This window comes from Hippocampus guttulatus, chromosome 14 (genome assembly GCF_054856545.1).
Source record: "Hippocampus guttulatus isolate MCC_2025c chromosome 14, RoL_Hgut_1.0, whole genome shotgun sequence".
Classification (NCBI taxonomy): domain Eukaryota; kingdom Metazoa; phylum Chordata; class Actinopteri; order Syngnathiformes; family Syngnathidae; genus Hippocampus; species Hippocampus guttulatus.
Genome location: NC_141274.1, coordinates 15,128,224 through 15,144,670, shown reverse-complemented (window position 1 = coordinate 15,144,670; position 16,447 = coordinate 15,128,224). Strand labels below are relative to the sequence as shown.

At 45.1% G+C, this 16,447-nt stretch overlaps 1 protein-coding gene across 2 annotated transcripts; it reads left to right on the top strand.

The window, feature by feature from the left end:
• The first annotated feature begins 70 nt into the window (after positions 1–70).
• Positions 71–16,447, top strand: LOC147195302 (epidermal growth factor receptor substrate 15-like 1). 2 transcript variants are annotated; one of them, XM_086128759.1, is made up of 23 exons: positions 71–219; positions 525–566; positions 660–749; positions 1,252–1,299; positions 1,418–1,513; positions 1,695–1,754; positions 1,853–1,978; positions 2,465–2,524; positions 2,600–2,869; positions 4,599–4,759; positions 4,965–5,142; positions 6,622–6,704; positions 7,529–7,601; positions 7,705–7,866; positions 7,956–8,153; positions 8,657–8,818; positions 8,906–8,990; positions 9,065–9,189; positions 9,259–9,319; positions 11,145–11,197; positions 12,291–12,354; positions 13,317–13,351; positions 14,676–16,447. In XM_086128759.1, the coding sequence occupies exons 1-23, from the start codon at positions 121–123 to the stop codon at positions 14,820–14,822; spliced, it is 2,478 nt and encodes an 825-aa protein (XP_085984885.1). In that variant the 5' UTR covers positions 71–120; the 3' UTR covers positions 14,823–16,447. The 2 variants fall into 2 exon arrangements, with proteins under 2 accessions (XP_085984885.1, XP_085984886.1); XM_086128760.1 differs by lacking the exon at positions 13,317–13,351 and having other exon boundaries at positions 73–219; positions 14,676–14,824.

Here is a 16,447-nt window from a genome sequence, read left to right as displayed (position 1 = left end):
TCACGTGCCCTTAAAAACACTTGAGACTGGAGTGGACAGTGCAAAAATACGATTTTAAAAAATCGCAATATCGGAGAAAGAGTGTTTAAAATGAATCTGAATCGCCAATGTTAAGCAAGTATGCACGGGACGTCCGTTCGTGACCGCGCACGAAAGGGGCGATGGACGCGCGCTCCCGAGTCACCAGGAAACATGGCGGCGCTCATGACTCTCAGCCAGGTAACGAATTAAAACTAGCTTCGAAAAAGTTGGCTTTTCCCCCCCGCATATCGACCGCCACCGTAACATCACAACTAACTCTTCATACAGCATTGTAGTCTGACCTGTACATTATTTTTCTCGTCTATGTCATTTCTTTCCCGAAAGTTTTGTCGGTCGGTATAGCTGCTCAACTTCCTTTAGTCAGGACGTTCGTGATCACAGCAATGACGGACAAGATTTGACAAAGGGCGACTAAACGCCACAGCCGCCCAATGTTATAAGCTGCACTCCTTTTTCATCGACTTTTATGTGTTTTCTCCCAGTTATCGAGTGGCAACCCAACATACGAGAGCTACTACAGACAGGTACGAAGCTCCCATGACGTCCCTTTTTATTAAAAAAAAGAGTCAATCAATGTTTGTGTGCTACAAACTTATTATGATTTCTTCTTTATGTAGTTGGATCCAGTGAACAGTGGCAAGATATCAGCTGGGGATGCAGCTCAGTTCCTGAAAAAGTCCGGGCTGTCAGACAACACACTCGGAAAGGTTTGACGTCCATAAAATACAGCAGTTTCCCAACCTCTATTGAGCTGAGGCACATATTTTACTTTAGAAAAAAAAAATATCATGGCAAACCACCAAACAAACGTCTCGAGAAGTACAACCATTGAAATAATGATGCCCCCATTTTATTCGACTGTACAGTGGAACCTTTGTTTACAGAAGATTTAGATTTGCTGAGCATTTTTCACTTTTCAGCTGCTTGGTTTTCCTTCAGATAAATATGGTTAGACCCAAACTTGCCAGCCTACTTGACTGAGCCACTTATTTCCTGGAATTGAGCACCCAATCTAAGCACCCCACATGCTTGTGCAATTTTATTGAGTGTTTCCCTGTTGAGGTGCATTAATCGGAAGCCTTTTCATAATTATTTTTTCCCACTTATTCAGGGTTCTACACTAATGGTCCACTGCACAGTAGTTGGGAATCACTGCTATTCTTGATATGCATGTTTATTTAAGCTTTAATGTCACCCCCCCCCCCCCAGATATGGGATTTGGCTGACTCGGAGCGAAAAGGCTATTTGGACAAGCGGGTAAGGCAGAGTTTCTCTTGTACAAAATGTGATGTCATTGTGCATGCCGACGTGTGCACCAGTCACTGGGTTGTTCTCGCTCTCCTTCCCTTTCTACTTTCCCCATCTTCTCCTTCAGGGTTTCTTCATCGCCTTGAGACTGGTCGCCTCAGCGCAGGCAGGGCATGACGTTAGCATCAGCAGCCTCAGCCAAACAGTGGCACCTCCGACATTTGTGAGTATCAAAAAGAATGATGTCCACACTTGATTGTCAATCACAAGTCGGTCCCATGGACATTGCCGATGTTTGAAACAAACAAACAAACAGAACAGGAGGGTTAATATTTTTTGTCTTTCATTTGATTTCCGAACATGAAAGCCATAGCCGTACTGAAATTGATCTTAATTTCTTCCAGAGAGACACAAGCAGCCCATTATTAAGCGCTCCAGCACCTGATTCGCATTGGGCCATAAGGGCGAGTTCTTTAATTTAACCTTCCGCAATATGTGACATTATCATGCTATATCTCCTCTACCCCTGCTCCTTTGTACTCATCTCTGTTTTGATTTCCAGCCGGACGAAAAAGGGAAATTCGAGGGCATTTTTGAGAGTCTCACCCCTGTGAAGGGCCTCCTTTCCGGCGATAAAGTCAAGCCCGTCTTAATCAACTCGAAACTACCTCTGGATGTGTTGGGGAAGGTGACATTACCTACTTAAAACGACAACTCCTGTCATAGACCATTTCATAATGTTTGTGAATTGACGCCAGGGCACTTTTGGGTGTCAAAAAAGTGATTTATGACAACTGGCCTGAACTGAAATGAATTTTGCTGCCAAATGTACTCTAAAAGGTTATTGTTCTCACACACACACACACACACACACACACATATATATATATATATATACACACACACACAGGTATATATAATATAAAATCCAGCAGATCCTGAGTGTGAATCAAGTGGATGGCACTTCACACTGTCAGACTATGGTGGTACAGAAATAGGCTGAAGTGATCATTCAAGACATTTTCTCTGTTTCTCAATCGCTCTAACCTGGCCAAATGACATGCAAAACTTGTGATGACATCAGAGAATATTTTTTGCCCCCTGGAAGTTCCTGTGAAATCATGAGGAAAAGGTCTAAAGCGGTAAGTTCACGAGTGCTTTTGTCATCAAGCAGATTTGGGACCTGGGCGACGCAGACAAAGATGGCTACTTGGACAAAGAGGAATTCATTGTGGTCAGTTGCCCACTTGTCGGTGAACACCAAAATGCATATTTCCTAGTCTTAGCACCGCTTTTCTTAACCTTTTAGGTCATGCATCTTGTGTACCGAGCCATGGAGAAGGAGTCGGTGCCGGTTGCCCTGCCCCCAACCCTTATCCCACCCTCCAAAAGGAAAAAGGTGGCAGGCACAATCCCTGGCGCCGTCCCCGTGCTGCCCTCCAGGTCCGCCTCCTTTGCTCTCAAGGATAGCACGAGAAGCGTCTCTCCCCTTCCCAGCGTCTCTCCCCTCGCCGTCTCTCCCTACGCCAGCCCGACGGCCACGCCAATCCTAAGGCGCACCTTTAAAGCCAGCAAACAGGTATGCCATCTCCCTACTGTACATGTGCACATGCCGGCTATGCAGTCAATCTTAAAGCGGATAGGCTTGTAAAGAAGTACAGTAACTAGGTCTCTGATACCTCCATCACCAAATCGGTCTTTTTCAAGCTTCCCCTTTTCTAAAATGTTTTTGTGAGCAAGACGATCAGAATTTAGCCGTATTGTGATGTCACAAAAAATGCCAGCAGATGCCACACAGGATGGCTGCGGCCCGGAATCAAACCCATGACTGCTGCACCGCCAGACGGACGAACTAACCAGTCAAACACCGTGGCACCTTAATTACATTCTGATATCGAAAATTTGATTAACTACTGAGTACTTCACAAACTGAAAATATATATTCTGTTCACCATCGGCATATCTACCAATATATTTCTATTGAAATGTTTGGGAATATTTCATCAACGTGAATGAACGCCTGAGTTTATTGTAAGCGCTCTTCGAAGCGGGTGTCCATAGTTCTTTGTAACTCGGGCGCACGTGTAGTTGGCACGGTGTGTGTTCACTCCACGCACACTGAAGACCGGTGATAAAATCACCTCTGCCCCTCTCGTATCTTTATGATCGACGGAGACACCGACGTCTCCACATACAGCAAGAATGAGACTGTATATGCCCGCACTATTTTGAATGAAAGCCCGTCTGATATCCTCTTTCGCCACATGCTGAAGGTCGTGCGTATTACTCTATGTATGTGAAAAAAGCTGTTTAAAATAAAAAAGAAACAGTACTTGTTAGATTTAGAATTTGATACACGATACATTTTAGCTAAAATATTTTTTTTTTAAATATTTATAAATAGGTTATCAATAAATGCAAACGGACATACAGTATGTGCCTTTCTTATCTGTTACCCTCCTAAATTACGAGAAGATTAAATCAAGTGTAAACAAAGTTGCTCTTCACTGTGAATTATTCGACAAAGACAATTCAAGTCACCGTTACTATTGACTTTATACGAAACTATGTTCCACAAATTAAAACAAATATTAATCGGCATGCGTGCATGGTTGTCTTGTTAGTTTGTGTCACTGTTGTTCACCGTTGGGAAAAGTACCAGAATGTATCAAACAGTCTGTGCGGACGCTTTTGTGTTTTTTGTTATTGTAAAGTGTCCTTGGGTGTCTTGAAAGGCGCTTATAAATAAAATGTATTATTATTCGTGATCTAAAAGGGCTGAGACACAAAATTGACTTTTCACGCATCAGAATTCTATTCAGTTGCCATTCAAGTGGCTCAACTGGTTTTGCCACATTGTACCATTCAGCTGCAGCTTACTCTTTACCTTGTTATTGCTTCACAGCTCTTTCACTTCTGACACTTTGACAAACAGGTTTCAGGCAGGAAGTGAGGCCTGCCGATCAGCTTTTCTCATCGTTTTTTTTTTTTTGGTCACTTTCATTTTGTTGCGTATTGACTTTGTCAGTGTTATTTTTAATGGAGCAAATAAATCAGTAAAAGCCATATCCTACTTGCATTTTTAAATCCAAAGTTATGCAGTTTAGCTGCCAAGCCACGGTGGGAGAGCTCTGGGGGGGTTGGTCAACACTCTTGGCAAATTTCGAAACGCTCACAGTTTAGAGGCTGTTACATTTCACATGATAGATGGCTTGACGCTCCAGAGATCCAAATATTTATGTACAAGTAATTAAAAAAGTCCAATTTGAAATCATAAGAGCGGTCATGTTTTCTCTGTTGAATTCCAGCCGGAGCAGCAGCAATGGGTGGTGCCGGTGGCTGACAGGGAGCGGTACAAGGACATCTTCAAGAAAACTGACACGGATAACGACGGACTGGTCGATGGAACGGAGGTCATCGAGATCTTCATGCACTCCAGCTTATCCCAGACCATGCTGGCACAAATCTGGTGAGGCAGCCACTTGCTCTCTGGTGTGCCATCGAGAGCAAAAAAATGAAAAAATAAAAGCTGACGACCGGGTCTATTATGAAGAGCGTACGCCTCTCCTAACAGCAGTCGTCCTACTATATTGTTACCCTCCAGTCCTTTCGGTAGTGGTAATTCACTTTTCAAAGTGGGTGGTACCGGTCATGTCTTGATGTGTCATGTGCAGGGGCCTCGCGGACACTAAACAGACGGGCAAGCTGACCCAGGACCAGTTCTGCCTCGCCATGCATTTGATCCAGCAGAAGATCACCAAAGGCATCGACCCGCCAACTACTCTCAGTCCAGACATGATTCCCCCCTCGGAGAGAACGACAAGCTTGGTGGGCTCTTCAGCGACGCTTCCTGTAAGTCTTGATTTGAACGACCCTTGAGATGATTGCCAGGTTGAAGTACCGGTTTTCCTACTCCTTTGTTTTTCAATGATTTTTGCTTTTTTTTTTTGCTCTGCCTGGCTAAATTGTCATGCTGTCCTGTGGCATGTTTATTTTTTTGTGCTACATTCCTTCCTGTAAGACGGAACTTTTTTTCTGCTAGGAGACTTGACTATGAATGTGCTGCACTAGCTCACGCTCCCACTGTGAGTATTTGCTATTTTGCCACCAGGGGGTGCTATTGCCCCACCGCGATGTCCTACACAACCTGCGTTGGTTCAACTTTTATACCTCCTTTCTCTACTGGTCATGGTTATTTTAAACTGCAACTTTTATGCTCATTGCTGTCATAAGTGCATTCCTACACAGGAAATGCACTGAGCAATAGCGTACCCAGTACATTCTGCAACGTGACATCAGTCACAGATAATCAAACTGAGATATCCTCCCGAAACGTCTCTTACACCTGAAACGTCTCTCATACTAAAGGGTTTTGCAAGTAGAGCAGTAAAGGCAGGCAAGCGGTGCCCAAGCTCTGGGTATACGGATAATTTAGTCTATTGTTACTCTTCCCTTGTTGCATGACTCAATAAATCAGATGGTTTACAGAGCAGCTTCGTGAGTGGTGCAAGTGTGTGCGACGAGGCAGGCAAGTGGTGTTCAATTCAGTCCGGTGTATGATTTCACTTCTTGCACGTGACACAACTTGGCAGGCCTGATTTTAGATAAGGTTTGCACGTGCAAAACAGATCCAAGTTTGATTACACGCACAAACAGATTTCAGATGATCTACTGACCGCATCCAGTTGGTCGATCAGTAACCAGGATTCCGTCTGTCAACTGCGCTGAATTGCCGCGCAGTTAATTTTGCACGTCGGTGAGTGGAGTAGATTCAAACAGCGTATGGGGTCTCGCCAGTGTAAATGATCCCGTTATTTAGCACCCACTATTTGTGACTTTAGTCAATTGGGCCAGAACAGCTAATAAGTGGAGCGAGATTGTGTGTGTGTGTGAGAGGCAGGCAAGTGGTGAGGAGTACCTGGAAGCAAATTGAGCGCAGCAAATAATGTTCAGTGACGCTGTTTAGTTGTTCATGATAGTTGCAATATTTTATCTGTTTTCCTAAGTTGGACTTCTTTTACTTTGATACTTTTAAACCCGAGAGGGACATAAAATGAAGGAATGCTCTGTGATCTCCATCAAACTTCCTCGTGCTGCATTTGGCATGACATCATGATTCGAAACGGCGCGTTCCTTTGTGTCGTCTGGTCAAGAGTGCTTTTCATGCATTGTGCGGCTGTTCAGGACGCACGAGATGTATTTCCTTCCTGTCTTTTGTTTTGCTGCAAGCGTCAGCGGGAGCTCCTTCACTCATCCCAATTCCTAATTCTTCACCCGTTTTCTTCCCTCTGACATTTTATTATTTTTTTTAACTCTCCATCCCCGCCACAGGACTTCACCACCTTAGCGACCGCAGAGGTGACGGGCGTCAAAGAACTGGATGACCTCAGTCAGGAAATAAGTCAGCTGCAGAGGTGAGCCCCTCGAAGTGGCCAAGAAGAGATTTGTTTCTCTTGGAGGGGCGGGGGCGATGGGAAATGAGCTCCGTGAAACGACAAGCTTTTATTCATTATTTATTGTATCAACATTTGTGAGCTGTGCCGCTGCTACTATCAGCTGTTTCATAAGAGAGGCGCTGCCAAGCAAAGCCGTACGGGTCCAGCAACCAGTCTTCATTAGAAAGTCATGTCAGCCAATATTTTTTTTTTTAAACATACTTTAAATCAAATTGAGCTGGTTGCAATACTCTTGCACATTTACAGTATCTACATTCACTGGCCACCACCTGGGCAGTACAACAGCCGTTTGAAAAAAAAAAAAGGTGCCTTTTGTAAACGGAATGAAGCTCAGTGTTGACGACTTAATTGAACTGTCTTCTTATTTATCATGAATTTGTAACGGGAAGCATGACGGACTAGTGGTTAGCATGTCTGCCTCACGGTTTGGGATTTGGGGCCTTCCTGTGTGATGTTTTGGATTGTTCTGCATGTGGTGGTGGGTGGGGGGGGGTGTTCTCGGGGCATTTTGGTTTCCACTCGCATTCCAAAACCATTCATGTTAGGTGCACTGAAATCAAATCTTTTCAATTTAGGAAAATGCAACACCAGTGATTAGATGTATGGCTAGCGCGCAAACTGTTCGACTTCCTGGAACACACCTAATGCCGTTTCATTTTTACCTTAATGGGATGCGCAGACACCCCAAAAATGGACATGCACGTTTTTCACACGACGGCAACCATGCAGTCTTCAATAAATTCTATTCACTGACCTAACTCTGTTGCGTGGTTCCGCTATAGAGAGAAATTAATCCTGGAACATGAGCTCAAAGAAAAGGAGGAAACCATCAGAAGACAAAATCATGCTGTTCAAGTAAGAGGAAGCCCCAAGAATATGCTGGAGAGATTCAAATCGGGGGCACAAAGACATGAATTATTCGGTCTCAATTGACTTTACAATATTGTTTTGTATTTAGAACATGCAGCATGACGTGGACAGGGAGAGCAGCAGTTTGCAGGACATAGAGTCGCAGAAGCGTGACGCCCAGCAGCGTCTGGACGAGATGGACCAGCAGCGCTCTAAACTGGAAGGGATGCTCAACGACATCAAGCAAAAGTGTCAGGAAGAGTCGCAGACGGTTAGCTTTGGGATTTAAAAAAAAAAAAATAATAATAATAATTCTGACTTCATAGAAAACCGGTCGTCACATCTCGACTCCTCTCGCAGATCTCCACTCTGCAAAGCCAAATCCGCTCGCAGGAGAATGACCTTCGGAGCCAGGAGAAAGAGGTCGGCCGCACCAAGGCGGACCTCGGCCGCCTGCAGGACGAAGAGGCGCAGCTGGAGCAGAGCCTGCATTCGGGCCGTCTCCAGCTGGATAGTATCGTCAAGTCTCTCAAGACCACTCAGGAAGAGATCAGCCAGGTGAGAGTGGACTCTGACGACATGTTGACCGGTTCTTATTCTGTCTTTAGCCACGCTCACGTTGGAGAGCGGCAAAACCCAACACGTAGAAGTACCTGTATGTGTACGAAATCGAACTGCGTGAGTGTAAAGTTGCAATGAGGGAGACGCAAGGCCTTAGCAAGAATAAATGTCACCGCAATATAATGGCCTAGCTCAAGTCAAAATCAAGGGTGTCCAATCTGCTCCCGTTTGACATGAAAGAAAAGCATTTTTACATTTTGTTGAAGTTTGCAGAAGACTGCCTCCTGCCTTTTTTTTTTTTTTGCACTGACCAAATACTAATCTCTGAAAGTTTGAATAAAAACGGGTAAAAGATGGCAAAAGAAGAAAGCGCAGGAGTTCACACAGGTCAAATCCTTTCGAGTTCCGCAGCTATGCGGCTAAAACAATAACCCTGCATGTTATTCCTTGTGGATGAAAGTGTCTTTTCTGTTTTTTTGTTTTTCCTGCGGCGCTTTCAGGCTCGCAGCAAGCTGTCGTTGATCCAGGAGAACCAGAAGGAGTTTACCAAGACCATTGAGCAGTACAACGGCGCCCTGCGCGACCTCACCGGGGGGAACAATATAGCAGACGCGAGTCACCTCTTCTCAGAGAAGGAGAACGGCACCTTCGGGGGCGTGGCGGTGAGCGTCCTGCTGTGTTTGTGTCCCACGGCTATCAATTTTTGTTGGAGGCATACAATGCCGTCCATTTTTATTTGTCCACCTCAGGATGAATCCTTCAAAACGAGATTAGCCATGTTCAACACCAACGCTGCTCCAGCGGACCCCTTCCAGACGGAGGACCCCTTCAACGGTCCTTTTGAAAAATGAGAGTAGACTAAAGTGTCACCTCTTTTGCATACTCAAAAGCTGTCTGCGTCCTTCCAGATCCTTTCAGGGGAAGCGACCCCTTCAAGGGGAGCTCGGCTGGTGATCTATTTAGCGGGGCGGGTGGCTCGGATCTGTTTGCATCCTCGGATACCTTTGGAGAAAAACCCAAGCCGCCAGTAAAGGTGATGTTGGGAAATATAATATAATAATATTACGGCGCCATCGCTGAACTTTTACTTTGTTCCTTTCAGCCCGGCTCAGTCCGCGCTCGTCTCGGCTTCTCATCCAACAGCCCAAAACCAAAGCATTCAGGTACCAGCGTCGCTGCGTGCATCACACAGAAACATTGTAGTTATGTAACTAAGACATTTTCATCATTGTATCCAGTTCCCAATGACGGACTTTGCCTTTAATCTACTCCAAAGATTTTGAATGACAGCACTCTTCACTCTTGACGGGCAGCGATTAATCGGCGACTAGTCTATTATCAAATGGAGCCATAATTATTTATGTAGAGCTCAGCTTTCTGTAGTCCTCCATGAAAGCAGACCTATTGGCTTTTGGTTTCTGAATAGAAGGATGGACACTTTTTTCATGCAATTAATCAACAAAATAATGGATACATTTGATTATTAAAATAGGGGGCAGGGCAACTTAGCCTCTCGTCATCATTCTGACTTGGGGTGGAACTATTGTGTGGCAATTTGTTGTGCTCGGCTTCACGTTTCCCCATGGGCTTGTGAAAGCAGTACAGTTCAGATGTTCAATCGAATCACATCCAGATTTTTTTTTTTTGTGTTGTGCACTGTGTCGGGAGACTGAACGAATTAGTTTTTGCTGTATTGAAGGGAGGAAAAAAGCCTGTTGTTCATTCCAGAAGTTACCATTCTCTGTTGACAAATCTAAATTCAGTTCTATCCTACGGAAGTTAATAGTACCGCCGAGTAGCTCACCGACGCTGAAAATGTGTGAAAGTATCCGTCACAAATGTTGCAATAGCCCCTTTTACATTCCACCATGCCTTTTTTTTTTTTTCTCATGCTCTGTCAAAGAGGCGACTAGAAATGCAGGAACAATACTGCTTGGTGAATGCAACGTGCGTTTTTGTGTTTGTTTTGTTTTTTACATGCATAAAAATAACTGTCACTAATGTTTCCAAATGTAACACCTCTTATTCATGTGGGGGCTCATTGTGCAACACCCCTCTTGGGTGACATGTCAGAATTAATAATATAATAATAATAGATTTTATTTATAAGCGCCTTTCAAGACACCCAAGGACACTTTACAATAACAAAAAACACAAAATTGCATTTTTACTCACCGCGTATTCCCTATTCCTGCGGTTTGAGGCTATTTTTAGAAGAGGGCTTACTCATTTAACTACGGGCAACCTAAAAATACTTCACTCACCCACCTACCTTGGAAAAACAGGAGGTCGACAGAAGCCTGACACAACAGAAAGTCTGTGACTGTACCGGGACACACTGTCAGTCCTTGAAGTGCCCCCACCTCCTACCTTAACGCTCGCTGTCCTTCACTTTCGTTATTCAGCGCGGAAGTTGTTTTAAGTCAGCGGCATTGGTGAAAGGTAAAAGGGGACGCTATGTTGCTGACCGGCACGTTGCCCGTCATCAAACCAACATAGAAGCAACTGTGGACCTGCGTCGGCTTACTGTGCCAAAAAGAAAATACACCACTGGGCTCCACATGAATGGGTCCTCTTGTGGTTTGCGCACTCACAACAAACATATTCATTTACAATGTTTTGTTTTTTCACTGTAACCATCTGTACGTTTTTTGGGGGGGGGGGGGGTTCCTCCCTCCCTCTCTTTTTCATTAAGCGGCATACCACAAAGCTTCAAAACAAGCCCGGCACAGTTCTGGTTTAACAGTGCTCCAACTGACGCCTTTAATTAGCTAATCAGTTGCATACGTCAGATTTAACAGAACCCCCCTCTCTACTTTTTCGGATTTGGGCAAATGTCATGGAACGTTTAGCAGCCGTGTGGCCCTAAAAATAGCACGCGAGTCCTCGGCGGAATAAAGTGTTATTTTAAAGCATGTGGTCTGTAAGTCAATTTCATTTTGACTTTTGAAAATTTTCCACAAGTGTCTCACTCCGCTCCTTTTGCAGAGTCGGTGCGCCTGCCGAACCACCTCTTTTCAGGGAACCCTTTGAGGGGCAAGGTGAGCTTCAAGTACATTGGATGGTTTCATCAACACAACACAACACTGTGCTCATGTTTGCTGGCTCAAGGCCCGTTACTCCGGTTTCACGCATAAAGACAATCCAGCTTTTTTTTGGCCCGATTTTGCCCCAACCTGACCAAGGATGACAAACACTCCTCTATCTTATGTCTTGAAAGATCATCCTTATGTGTGAGCTGCGTTAAGAATTGATTTGTCCTGAAAACGGGCTCAATTAAATGTTCACCATTTGTGACCCAAAATCTTGTGTGTGGGGAAAGAAAGCCAACGTCTCCCCGAGTCAGTGAACTGTGACATGACCAAAACAAGGACCAGGTGAGCCATGACGGTCGTGACCAAGCCCTTTGGCAGTCATTTGCAGTCAAATGGCAATATGCCATGTATGCCAATATACCGGAACCATTTCTAATATCCTAAGGCCATGTTCAGTACGGTACACACCATGTCGTCAAACAGCACAGTGACAACTTTTTTTGCAGACACCTTTGACTCCTAAGTAGAAGACGCATAACATGTTTCTATGGTCTCATTCGTTTCAGTGCTTTTTAAGGGCGCCATCATTTTTGTCCAGACCTATTTTATGAGGGTTTGTTTTTGTTTTTTTCAAAGAATTCTGTTGAACCACATTTCAAAAGCAACGTCTGATTTCCTTTGCCGAATTTCCAGATTTACTACTACTTTTGGGTGCTTGAAGATATTCATTCAAGATATTTGAAATGGAATTAACAGATGGGTGGCAAGAATTTTGTACCTGTGTCTAACTGTATGTGACGGTAGCCTTGTATGAATGTGGGGGGGGGGGGAAGGTAGCCGTCTGTCTGTTGGAGTGCAGGCATCTATTTAACATCCGGTGACCAATGGAGAGATTGCGTGTGTTTTAGGAAATATGGTCATCGGTACAATAATTCCACTTTGAAAGTTTCTGGATACTCTGATCTGGAAGGCCTCTCTCATCACGCGGGTTTATTTCTCCTCGGCCTCAACCACGTGTATGAACGCCGCCTGTTCGTTTGATGCCGGAGGGCATTTTTTATTATTATTTTTTGAAATCAATGCCCTTATGTGTTAACAGAAGTCTGACAATCCTGTTCTGCCATCAAAGAAAAGCACACCCAACCGGCCCGCCCCGCCCTACGGTAAGGTTTTTGTGTGTGTCTGAGCAGGATCGACTAGCACGCAAGCGGTGGTTCATTCCAAAATTTTGGGAGCTATCGCACACCTGGCTCGAGGGTTCCATCGTGACGGTTCCTTGAGTACACCGCGCCAACTCGGTGCCAGGACGGCATGGCCTCAAAAAAAAAAGGAAAAAAAAGTGCCGTTTCCCTAATTGTGGCTCGATGTACAATGAAAGTAGCTTCTTATTTTGAAGTTGTCAAGAGGAAACCTGCACATCGGTGTGTGACAGGACTCTCTCGTTCAATGGGTACATAGTTTGGAGGGGGTGAAAGTGCACGTGCGTGTGTGCGCGTGTGTGTTAGTAGTCATGCGAAACCCACAAGCTGTGCCCATTGCCTGCCCTTCCGCCGTGACCTTGCACTTGTGCTTTTAAGCAGAAGTGGCGGCGTGAGAAAGGTGCCGTTCCCGTTTGCTTGACCACGCGGAGTAGCGGAGGTGCGCGTGGCCTCATGGTGCGATGGGGAAGTGAGAGCTCCAAACCCCCTGGGCTACGAAAAATAGAAGAAGAAATACAGGGCAGCCCCCAAATAATGTGAAGTGAATCAATACGGTCGCGAGCTCAAACTTCTGATGGCATTTTTCTAAATCATTTTTAATAGATGTTGTTGTAACGTGTATGGATCATAAAGTTAGAAATCAAGGTAGCGATTGGATAGGGAGGAACATCGATATATTCATTTCATATCAAAGCAGGAATGGATGGATGCTTTTACAGTGTCTATAGTAGCCCTTTTGGGGGTTTGTATTTTAGCTATTAGATTCACTTTTCATTTGAACCCTTTTCCTTTTTTTGCGCGGGCGCGTGCCATCAGCTCACCGCACTTTGCTTCCTGTGAGAATTGTGTAACGCAGTATTGCACATCTCGATTGAAAATGCCGCCTCAGAGCGGCGTGTCAGCTGTCCTCTCTTTTACTCCGGCAGACTCGGGTAGAGCTCCCACGGATGTTCATTCCGCTGTAAGTCTGTGCTGTTTATTTGCATGAGCCCAAGGACTCGCTTTGCCATTGTGTGAAAAGGAGGCCGCCCGGTGTCACTAACCATCTCCAGCATCGCGGGCGACTATGCCACGGCTCATTTATTGGCCGTGTTTTGTCATGGAGGAGAATCGCCGCCTGCATGGCTGACACGGCGACCACGAAGCTCCCATCTTGTCCGGTCTAAGTCCAGCAAAGCAATGTTTTCGTTATGTTTCAGGAGTTGACTTCACTGACGGAGGAAACATCATTCGAGATGCTCTGCAGCACTGATATTCACGTTATGGTGACGCAGTTACGCGCCGCCTCCGGGCTATCGCAAGCCAGAGGCTGAGCTGCGCTGTGTTTGTTTACACCGCGGCGTGTCGCTAAATCGTGAGGCAGATCCGTTTCTTGTCTCTTACCTAATCTTCTGAATGTGTGTACATATGAGCTCCGATAAAAATGTCGAAAATAGCCTATATGAATAGATGCGACTCTAACTATACCCCAAACTAGGATTACAAAACACTATCATTTCGAACCCATTTTTGTATTCGCCTTAAAAATATAAATGGCTTCCAGATTATTTGGTTTGGGGAAAAAAAATGCAAGTACAAGGATGCTGGTATTTATTGCGCCTTTGCAATAGGTATAAAAATACGACTGTCAGACATGATTGAAAATTCATTTTTGAGGCAGGCTTAACAAAAAAAAAAACCCACCGTCGTATGAACGTTTTTCCCCAGCGAAATACGTGGGGCTTTTGGTACTGAGCGAATTTGAGGTGCCATACAAAGGCCCCCGCCGCAAAGGCAGCATCCTCCACTGAAAAATATCACTTCCCGTCAATAATGGAGCCCATCTCCCCACGAAAAGATTTGATACGCATCTCGATACATGCGGTGCATTATGATGCATGGCGACCTTGTCTTTGTCCTCTTGGTTTTGTTTATACCTCATCAACAACAATTCCCCAATTTCTTTGTGTCAGCATGAAGAGTTGTCAAAGGCCTTCCGTTTTGTTTTTAATGTTCCGTAAAGGATGTGAAGATGACCAGGTAAGGTCAGTCAGACAGTCCGCCTCCAAGCTTTTGCATGTGCCATGATTTTGAACACGAGCCGTTCAGAACAAATGTTCGCATGTGCACGGGGCAACATCTGCTGTGATTGATTCTTTTTTTTTTAATCTGCTTTCTTCCCTCGCTTTTTGCTGTATCATCAATCTAAACTTTGCATCTCGTGTTGAGTCCCCGTCCCCGGGTGGGGCTTTACCTTTTTTGGCTTGGTTTCAACGGCTAACCTCTCGGTTGTTTGGCTCCTGCAGTTTGGAAGTGAAAGCCAGCAGCTGGAGTGGGCCAAGCGGGAGAGCGAGCGCGAGGAGCATGACCGGCTGCGGAGACTGCGGCTCCAGGAGCAGCGGGACCTGGAGCTGGCCATCGCGCTCAGCCGGGCCGACGCTCCCGGCTCCTGAGGGGGCCCACCAAACCAACAAGCCCCCCTCCCTCCCTCCCTAAAAGCCACCTTCCTGCAGACATTTGCACTGTCACCACACTCCAAAAAGCCTCCCCCCCCTAGCCCCCCTCCCCCTCGTGCACGAGCCCAGTGACGCCCCCGCCATGCGCTGGCCTCAAATGACTCCACATTTAGCATGTAATCTATGTTCATTGCTCCCAAACGACAAGGCAACTATAATCATGGCCGGGATGGATCCCCTTGATGTCAAGTGTGGCTTCATCTGCACACAACGTAGCCATTTAGGGAAAACACAAAGCAGATGGACACTTGATGCTGCCTTATTCCAAAGCCTGCACGGAAGCTAACCTTTTATTTTTATTTTTTTTTTGTCTGTGTGTGTGTGTTTAATTGTATTTATAAGGTATGGTATGAATGGGTGTGAAATACCCAAATTCAACTTTTAATTGTCTTTGAGGGACCCAGGACGGTTGCTCGTTTGCATCTGGTATTCGACTTGCTACATTACGCTTCATGACATTCTTAAATGAGATCCAATAAAAGAGTTGTATCCAAAATGTTTTCCGCGCAGTGCTATCCTGAGAGGGGTTCATCATTTTTGTGAGCCTTCCCAGCTGCAAACTCCAACCACAATTCCAAGTAATTTGCTCAATAAATACTCCCGCGGTGTCGATCAAAAGTCGCTGTTCTTATCTTTGCAGGGACACATTTTTGATGGCGCTGTTCTATTGGACCTCATTTGATACCCAACGAAATGACCAGTGGATGTATTCTAGCTGGGACAATCGGATGCTGTTTTTTGTTTTTTTTAATTCCCTTGCACTGCAACGTATTTGTGCCTACACGTCTGTTATTTAGCGACTTAAGTCCCCAGATTTACGAGCATTTTAGTCCTGAAATTGCAGCTATGTCAATCATATGAAGAATCAATCACTCAACCAAACTGTATTTTTATTTATTTTTGGTACGTTCTGTGTAACACGTTTCATTGCCTCTATAAAAACCACTGGCACTGTTACACAAATATCCATCACTTTAACCACAAGGGCTCTACACTACCGCTGTTACAAGGTCGCCTCTTCTGTTTATACTGAATAGATTAGATTTTTTTTGTTTTGTTTTGTTTTCCTTTCTCTCCGACATTGTTTTCAACAATGCCGCTGAAGCTCTTAACTCTAATCCAGGGGTAGGGAACTGCGGTTCGGCGAGAGCCCTGTCCCCTGCCTGTTGTAGGTCCCCCTCCCTCCATCCAACACACCTGATTCAGTTGCTGGTAATCACTTCAGGCCTCGACGGAGCTTGCTGGTGAGCTGATCATTTGAATCAGGTGTGCTGCAACGGGGAGACTTGGAAAACATGCAGGACGGCGGCCCACCAGGACACCCCTGAACTAGAGGGAGATCCAAAACAGGCAGGATATGGCTCTCCAGGTACCGCGGTTCCCCACCCCTCCTCTAATCAATGATTTGGCACATGAATGTGTTCATTCCGCGACTCGTTTATCAACCTCTCGTCATTCTGTGCGCGTATGTGATAAGTCATGGAATTTGAAAACTGATTTATTTCATGCTGGAAGAAGGTCACGTTTATCTTGTTCATAATAAATCTGCTATTTAACGTTCA

Excerpts from the sequence above, each read along its gene's own strand:
- LOC147195302 (XM_086128759.1), top strand. The coding sequence starts at position 121 with ATGCACGGGACGTCCGTTCGTGACCGCGCACGAAAGGGGCGATGGACG. Across the intron at positions 2,525-2,599 it reads ACAAAGAGGAATTCATTGTG|GTCATGCATCTTGTGTACCG; the intron begins GTCAGTTGCCCA and ends TTAACCTTTTAG. Across the intron at positions 5,143-6,621 it reads GCTCTTCAGCGACGCTTCCT|GACTTCACCACCTTAGCGAC; the intron begins GTAAGTCTTGAT and ends TCCCCGCCACAG.